Here is an 8917-nt window from a genome sequence, read left to right as displayed (position 1 = left end):
GCTTTTTTAAAGACTCCTCAGTCTTAAATAAATTACATTTTGTGCAGTTTTAGGGAATAAAAGAAGTGAGCTTTTTTCTAATTTTTACAAAATATAATAAAATAATCAGGTCAACTTCTGTACATATATTACAAACAGTATTATATTTACAATATTTTAAATATACATTTTTACAGTGACAATCAAATGTAAAAACACAGTAGTATGAAATGCATTCTTCATGTGGAGGATGCATAAATCATCTCTCACAACCTGCTCCTTCAACCTTTGATCTCTTGAGATAACATTTGTTCAGCTCAAATGGTGCAGACTGAGATTTAGACTGCTGGGCCTTTAATTATACAGGTGTGTGTGAGTGTGTGTGAAGTCTTTTATGAGAAATCTAACTCATCAGTACATCTATGAACAGTTATGTCTGATACAAGGTGTCATGACCTGACAGACGTGGAGGTTGCTCAAGCAGTCAGGTGTGAGGAGCTTCAGGACTTGCAGGCTCTCCCGGGCTCGTCTGTTCTTACTGAGGTGGACCTGGAATATATTCAAACACACCACAAGGTGAGGAAACACGGTTAAAAGTTCTCCCTTGAAGCATGAGAAAAACTTGAATCCCTGAAATTGAATTGCATGTTTTCTCCCTCAACTATAATAACAGCCACTGCTCTGAAACCTTGCTGCGTGTGCTCTTTCTGCTAGCTTCCCCACATTTCCCAGCATGCCTCAGTGGAATAAAAGGTATTTTGTTAGAGAGAAGACCAGGATCCAGAGGTTACCAAACAACCAGGGAGAGGGGCTTTCCTGACAAAACACAGTTGCTATCCACCTTAGTAGTGCCAAGGTAAAGAGGCGTGAAATGACTGCCTTCAGAGTGGGGAAAGAAAGACAGATGAGTAGACTTTGGAGGGCATACAGCTGTTTTTCATGTCTGGTGTTTCTGCTCTTGTGGCCATCGTCGTGTCTGTTCACATGACCTCAGCCGTTCTGGATATCTAGTGGCAAACCTCGAGGAAGCCAAGTCCACTTTTCTGTCTGCCAAAGAAAGCAGCCACACGAGGGTCAAAGGAGGAGAGGAGAACCACAGAGGAGAAAAAGAGGAGTATTTGCAGAGCTTGAAGAAGTGACGCTGCTGAGACGGTGAAAAAAAAACTGAAATATGTGATGCTGCTCCAAAAAGCATCCCCTCCTCAATCACCCTTAAAAGATAAAGAGATTTTTTTTTTTTTGGTCTGAAGGTGAGCTGCTGTGAAGCATCCCACCACCAGAGGGCAGCGTTGCACATGAAACAGCACGGTGTAAATGTTGGTGCATGTTATTTCTTGCTGTGTGTGTGTTACCTGCTCTGTTCAGGAGGTTTTGCCGTGCCCTCATGAACGCCAGGATGTCAGCGTCGGCCTGCTGGTCTCCGGTCAGGGACACAGCGGAGGAGGAGAGTTTGGTGGCAGAAAGGGCCCTGAAAAGCACACGTGTTATATTTAATTACAGCGTAAACTGCTCAGTTTCCCTAACATGATGCAGACTTTTTATGGCATTGTAGCAAATCCTACGTCTCGCATGTGCTTCTTACCTTTCCCTCTCTGAACAAAGCTGCTGTTAAGTGTTCTGACTGTTCTGCTTCCAGAAAGTTGAAGGAAATAAAACCCTAACAGCTAACAGCTCCACATATCATCACATGTCAGGGAGCCTCTGCGTGAACAATAGGATCTCTGTACGACCGTGTGGAGGCCATGGACGGGCGACAGCATGTATGTTCTGCATTTAGTGTTTTACTGTGGCTGTAAAAAGGTAGTTTCAGCAGCGGCGTTCAAGCGAGACCACCGGTCTTTGATTTGTTAATACAGTTTGGAGACGTTACTTCACACAGAAATAAAAAGTTATGACTTTTTCTTTTTATATAAGTAGAGAGAAAACACAGTAGAGCTGTAAAATCTACACGTCCAGGCTGTGTGTTTAAGAGTTACTGCAAACATGTGGGGCAGGCTACTGTATTGTTTTCATTTTGGCATCGGTGTAAAATGTATTCATACATCGAAACACGCACAGCTTGTAAAGTAAAATGAACTTTAAATTAAACTCAGCTCAGTTGTTTTAGGTCATTTAAGGCTCTTAGTGAAACAGAAACAGTGTCATTGATCAGATTTAATCTTAGGACATGAGGCCAGTCATTTTAAACTGGAACTGTCACTCTGATGTTTTCTTTAGCACCTTGAATGTCCAGAAATAAGGCTTCTCAATATGTTCCTTTGCAAAGAGAAAAGTAGGGCCGTGTTTCAGGTGACACTTCTATAAAAGTCTCTTTGGAGTGTGGGTGGATTCTGCCTCCACAGCCCTCCTATGTGGGGTTTCAGGGGCAGCTGAGGGCTGTACCTGACACAGATGGAGCAAACCGTGAGCCTGAATCCGAGGGAAGAATATCAGGGATGGACTAGAATCTAGACCCGTGAGTCCTACATGAAACCACCAACAGAGAAAAATGTTCTAGGTAGAACCTCCTGTTTGAGCTCTGGATGAGACCATTAGAAAGTAAAGAAGGACTCTGTGGCTCTTAAACTAAACTTGGATCATGAAAGTGTTCTCTGTAGAATCCTTTAGAATCATAAAGTGGAACCACCTCTGCAGGTAGATAAAAATGAAAGGATTGTACAGAGGTCTCAGAAGAAGACGACGCCTTTGGGTGGTTTGTCTATACGACCTCTGGAATTTAAGAACCCAAAATAAAGGTTCCTCAGAGAACCATTACATCATATAATGGTTCTCCAAAACATAAGGTTAGTGTACAGAGAGCACACATTCAGGTGTCATCACTTCATAATCAGCTACGTTTGTTGTTAAGTTGCTCTCCATGATCTGAAAACACGCAGAGTCTTTTATTTACCTCCACTCAGATGAAGGAGTGAAGTCAGTCGAACTCCCATCCACGGACTTGTCACGCCACGCAGAGAACGGGGGAACGCTTCTGGGGATGAAGTCTCTGAAATGCAGACATTTCATTATTAGAAGTTTTGGATAAGAGGGAAAGGAGTTACAGACAAGACAATCCAAAGGTACTAAAGTGGAGCTAGACTGACCTGAAGTCTTGAACAGCAGCCGTGGAGAAGTCTGCCAGATTTGGGTCAGTGCCTGCTGGAGGGTCTCTTACAGCACTGCTCAGACCAGGTGCACTGTAGAACAAGCCAGGGCAGCATATAAAACATTGTTACATCATAAACCCACAGCTTTAATCCTGATGGAGTCTTCATCCAGAGGTAGTGTGCAGCACATGTCCTTCAGGGACTCACATGGTGGATTCAGAGTAAGTACAAAGTTGTGCTTCACCACCAGAGGGAGCTACAGCGCAAATGTTTCATTCACAGAGTTTCTGCAGGACTTGTTCAGATTCAAGACTCCCGTCCTCTTTCTAGCACATCTCTGCAGACTCTTCTCTCTGTTTTGTCTCTCTCCTCTCTTCCTTTGTGAAAATGTGGGAAGTAGAGCGTACAGCTGAATCAAGGGATGCTGTGCTCTCGCTCAAACATGCTTCTCAACCTCGCTCTGCCTTCCCTTTCCTTTTTGCAACATCTCTCTTCTCTCTGTTGTCCTCTTTTTCGTTTTGCATGTGGGCATTGAGGACAGTGATTTCAGGATGCTGGACTTTACTGTTGAGCCTGCCTGAGGTGTTGTGGGCCTAACTTTGCAAAACACTGCTGTAGGGAGGTGCCGTTTCGTTGGCTCTCACTGCCCTTATAGTTCCACGGTAGGGGTGTGTACACCACGAGGGGCTGAGTGGTCCATGTAAGTTTTTTTAAGTTATATTTTTTGGCGCCATTTTTGTCTTTATTGGATAGGACAGCTGAAGAGAGACAGGAAATATAGGCAGTAGAGAGCAGGGGAAGACGTGTTGCAAATGGTCTAACCAGGATCCGCTGCAACGATGACTATAGCCTCTGGATATGGGTTGCACGCTTAAGCGAATTGGCCAACGGTGCCCAGGCTGTGTAACTTTTTAATATGACAAAAGCACAAATTTGTTCGATGTGTGGGGCTTCAATTAAGAGTCAGTAAAGTGAAGCTGTTTCTCGTTGACACTGGGATGTTTTTGTGAGAACAGGGAATAAAACATGAATGAATGATGACAGACTGACATGTAGAAATAGTCAACCAGCCTGTTTATATCAGTAAATCTAACAGTAATGTCTGCACACACATCGACATCTGCTCCAGAGCTGGAGGGACGGACAAAGAGCAGTCCATCACATTTTACATAACGCACAAAAAAATGTGTCTCACCGAAATCCTGGAGTGCGAGGTGAAGATGGCTGCAAGGTTCCACTCGGAGACGCGGTGTGACATCTGGCTGCAGCCTCTGACTCAGACTCCTGGTCAAAATTATGAACACGTCTCAGTGAAAACACCATTCCATGCTGATGATGCTAATGTCACCGTGTTAAACACGATGAGGCCACATGTAGCCGACAGCTATGGAACAAAGGACAGAAAACCTCCCTGAGATGTGATCCATCTCTGAGTTCTGTTTTCCAAAAACAGAACAATAAATAGTTGAACAAATCTGTTGGATGTAAATGTGCTGTTTCCTGCTTGGACGACTGAACACGTAACTGCGGCCTGTCTGTCTGACTTCCTCGTCTTTCCATTTGTCATTCAGCGATAAAATCCCAAAGCTTGCTCAGATGTGAGCGAGATACTGTTCTCTCTTTTTGTAGGATCAAAACTGCTGAGGAGAAGCCAGCTGTGTCTGCTGCTCACATGTTCTGCTTAACATCTTCTTTGGTTGGATTTCAAAATGTGTGCGGCAGAGATCGAGGCCGCCACCAGAGACTGACTTCTCTGGAAATCTGTGCTATTTAATGTGGAAATAGTAGACTTGTCTTAATTTGCATGCTTACAAAAACACTGTCCGTTACTTCAAGGGAAAAGCCTCTGAAGAATTCACCAGAAAAATCCTTCATGTCTGAAAATGACTCTGACCTCCTTTCTGACCCTCACTGTGCTGCTGAGATACCTCACAAACACATAGCTCATGTTGATGGATGAATATGGATGTTTAAACATCGGCACGCAGCTATATTTGGAATACAAATGAGTAACAGGCACATGACTTTATATCTCTACAGGCGGTAAGCAGACACACCTGATTAAAGATGTCCTCTAAAATGTCTTCTTTCTGCAGCTCACAGATTCAGACTGACATTTTGAGTTTTTAACAACTTTATTGAATCTATCATAACAGAAACAGACACGTTTGTCAAAGGTAAGATTCTTTCCTTTAACTGGAAACAGCTGCTACACATCTCTCGCCAAAGCTACCTGAGTCCAGTGATGAAAACCTGAATTTACCCTCGCAGAGTTTCAGGGTTTCTGGTCTCCTGCTGCCTCAGTCTGATAGTTTGTTGGTGGTGATGTGGGATTTTGAGTTTGTTGTAATCAAGGTTATTATCGTTAATGAAAACTAATGAAATAACGAAAACCAAAACGAGAGGTGAAAAAAAAAAAAGTTCACTGAAATATCAATAAAAACAAGGCTTTGCAAAAAATGATAAGTCAGAATTCTGAGAAAAAAGTCAGAACTCTGAAATTAAAGTCAGAATTCTGAGAGTAAAGGCAGAATTCTGACTTTTTTCTCAGAATAATAATAATAAAAAAATATATTGGACCTTAATTTTTTTTTTTTCAGTGGATTAAAGTCAGAATTCTGACTTTTTCTCAGAATAATAGTAAAGAAATCACATTTTTTTATTATTATTTTGAGAAAATGTCAGAATTCTGAGATTAAAGGCAGAATTCTGACTTTTTTCTCATAATAATAATAATAAAAATATATATTGGACCTGAATTAATTAATAATTTCAGTGGATTAAAGTCAGAATTCTGAGAATAAAGTCAAAATTCTGACTATTCTCATAATAATAATACATTTTTTTATTTTTTTTTCAGTGGCCCTAATCCTCTTCCATTATTAAAAAAAAGAATAAAACTGAAAGTAATAATAACTAAGTTAAAAAACAAAGCATTTTCAAGAAATGAAAACTAAACTAAACTAGCAAACCCTCTAAAAGCTTTCATCAAAACTAAACTGAAATTGAAAACAAAAAGTCAAAACGAAATAAATAGAAACTAATGAAAAATGCAAAACTATAATAACCTTGGTTGTAATACAACAACAGGAAAAACAAACAACTAAAGGCAGCTCCTGTTTCTGAGAGATCAAATTTCTGTGTTTGTTAATGAAGTCTGGAGGGTGAGAGGAAAGTGATGTGACGACGTCCCCTGGAGGATTTTATGTACTAGCAGAAAAGTCTATCTCTGCAGCATCCTTTTTATGATGTTGTCAGATACTGTTTCTGAAATCTGTGACTGCAACTGGCAAAAAATAAACACCATTGACTGAGTAAATTCCTCCCAGGGATTACATTTCAACAACTTTAGGGTTGTTTGCTGCTGCAACCAGACAAATATAAAAAACTCTTCCCCCCTGTGAGTCACTTTGATGCCAGAACATGTAAAAGAAGAACCTGTGTGTATTTAAAGATGAGGATCCTCAAACTGCTGAGACAGTACATATCGATGCGGTGGCTGTCTTGTCTCTGAGCTGCTCTCCTGGCTCTCGTTTGGGTCACATGAAAATCTGTTAAATGTGTTTCCGTGTATTGGCCTCCTACATATCTTCCCACATCCCTTCAGCGTGATGCAGAGCAGAGGCTGCAAGGGTCACACTGGTGCTGTAAAAGCCTCCACAGTCAGAGACACATGCATATCGACTTACACACACACTAACACGCCCGCAGAGGCCAATAATCAGAAACCACACTAAAGGAAACAACCGTAAACATAGAGACGAAAAGCAACAGACTCTCTAATGTCATAAACATATCTTTGACACACTCGTCTAACGCGCGGTCACGCTTTCAGAAGCTTAATGTGGTGTTGTCACAAAGACAGGTAGAGAGGATTAAGGATGGTTACCTGCACGCTTAAGGCCTCCTGGCTCCACCACTGATGGAAGTCCCTCTGCAGCTTGACCTTCGCCCTCTCCAGCAGCAGCTGCAGGTGCTCGATCTCCGTCCTCAGCGCTTTCAGACGGCCAACAGTGCTCTTGTAACTGACGGGAGATATTAGCAACACTGAATTCAGAGGATCTCGTGTGTCTAATCCATTTAAGCAGGAGCCTGGGAGAAAACATGAAAACATTTGTCATGGAAATACATTTAATTTGCAGTTTTTCTACACTCACGCTTTTTTCTCTCGCTCAATGTGTTGGAGCAAGTTTTCCTCTACGGGGTCGACCTCCTCCTCGGTCTCTGTGTGGCTCTCCATCACACCTGGGGTAGAAGAGGACAGGTGAAGGGAGAGGCAGAGGTCAAAGAAAAAATTTGAGACTTAAAAAGTTAAGATACTGTACTAAGAATAAAAAAAACAGTCAAAATGAAATATTGTCTTATTAAAATTATTATAGACATATATATTTTTTTAGTTACTTACATTTTGAATTTGTATTTAAATTTTATTTTTATTTACTTGTTTTATTTATTGTGGATTATTTGCATATCTATTTAGTTATTAATTAAATCTTATTTTATCTTATTTTTTAGAGATTACCTCTCAGAATTTTAATATTTTATTATATTTTACTTTGCTTTATGAATTCACATATTTGTTTCTTTTACTGGTTTACATTTTTAGTGTTTTATTACCTTATTAATTTATTTTATTATGGTGAGTGTCATTTCCTGTCTTGGGTTTTAACATCTAGGATATAGAGATATGAAGACAGCATTTCCTCAGTTCTCAAGCAACTTCTTTTTGATTTTATTCAATTTTCATGTTTTTTTTAAATAAGTTACTTCATTAAAATCAACTGGGGATTTTTTATTTATTTTAATTTATCCCATCTAATCCAACAAATTTAAGTGCTGTACATTAATCACCATAACAACAACACAATAAAACACTAAGACCACTTTACAGGCAACTATAATGCAGAGCCAAAAACCAAGAAATATAAACAAATACATACAGGAATTAAAATAAAACTCAGTAAGAAAATATATAAAATATTTCAGTAATCATTTCTTCCTTTTAGATATTTCTCCTTTTAATTGAAGAATTGTTTTTGATTTGTTTTTATTAATTTATCCTCTTATTTCTTCTTCTATGATTTTCTATTGCCTTGCTGCATAAAATACTTTATTCTGATTGGTCAAAACCCATGACAGTGTGTACTTATTCTCAACAACAGAGTCAACCTCTCACGCCACATCAAATCAATTTGTGGAAAGACGTGCGGCACGATTGAGTAGTTTATGGTTTCACCTCTGCCTGTTGACACTGTGGCAAAAACATTACATGAACTAATAATATCATGGATGACCAGTCACAAGAGGGGAAGAGTCAACAGTGCAGGAACTAATGAGGTTGCACAAGAAGCTGAGTGAAAGAGACGTCGACTAAGGACTGAAAAAGCCAACGATAAAGTTTTAAGATGACCATATACAAGTGATGCTGTGTTTTCTGCTCCTCCACAGAAAAAGTTCAGTAAATTGGTTATTTCGAACAAACAGAAAGCCCTTTGGTGGCTCAAACGGATGGAGATGTTTGTGTGTTTTCAACTCGCAGCATCCCCCCTCAAAGAACCCGAATCACTGATCAAAACAGCTGAAAACAGGGACTCTGGTGGTTGCACGCCCAGGCTGTGGTCACTAATCTTTCAGTAACGGAGGCCTACTGCGAACGCTTTGAAGCGGGCGCCGCTGCATGTTGAGTACAAGAGCGCCCACATTGTGTTCCCAGTGTTTACCTCCCCCGACCTGAGAGGAGTCCAGTATCAAAAGATGTTACCATTAGTGACAGCTTTGTTCAACCTCTCAGTTGATGCTTCAGAAACCGACTGTTTGAGTTTAAATTGAATCCTGAAAGACGAGGAAGAAGG

At 40.4% G+C, this 8917-nt stretch overlaps 1 protein-coding gene across 2 annotated transcripts in view; it reads right to left on the bottom strand.

Moving 5' to 3' along the window:
- Positions 1-316: 316 nt before the first annotated feature.
- kif6 (kinesin family member 6) overlaps positions 317-8917 on the bottom strand; it is a 73641-nt gene continuing 65040 nt past the window's right edge. Inside the window, exons 17-23 of one of the 2 annotated variants that reach the window (XM_034675909.1) lie at positions 7223-7310; positions 6955-7090; positions 4261-4349; positions 3063-3155; positions 2870-2965; positions 1332-1447; positions 317-528 (exon numbers count right to left, since the gene is read on the bottom strand). In XM_034675909.1, coding sequence (XP_034531800.1) covers positions 515-528; positions 1332-1447; positions 2870-2965; positions 3063-3155; positions 4261-4349; positions 6955-7090; positions 7223-7310 — 632 coding nt within the window. In that variant the 3' untranslated portion in view covers positions 317-514. Of the gene's footprint in view, positions 529-1331; positions 1448-2869; positions 2966-3062; positions 3156-4260; positions 4450-6954; positions 7091-7222; positions 7311-8917 lie in introns of those variants that run through there. The other variant, XM_034675910.1, reaches the window with a different exon arrangement.

This window comes from Notolabrus celidotus, chromosome 22 (genome assembly GCF_009762535.1).
Source record: "Notolabrus celidotus isolate fNotCel1 chromosome 22, fNotCel1.pri, whole genome shotgun sequence".
Taxonomy (NCBI): Eukaryota; Metazoa; Chordata; class Actinopteri; order Labriformes; family Labridae; genus Notolabrus; species Notolabrus celidotus.
Note: the sequence above shows the minus strand (reverse complement) of the source record. Positions and strands in the feature narration are given on the sequence as shown.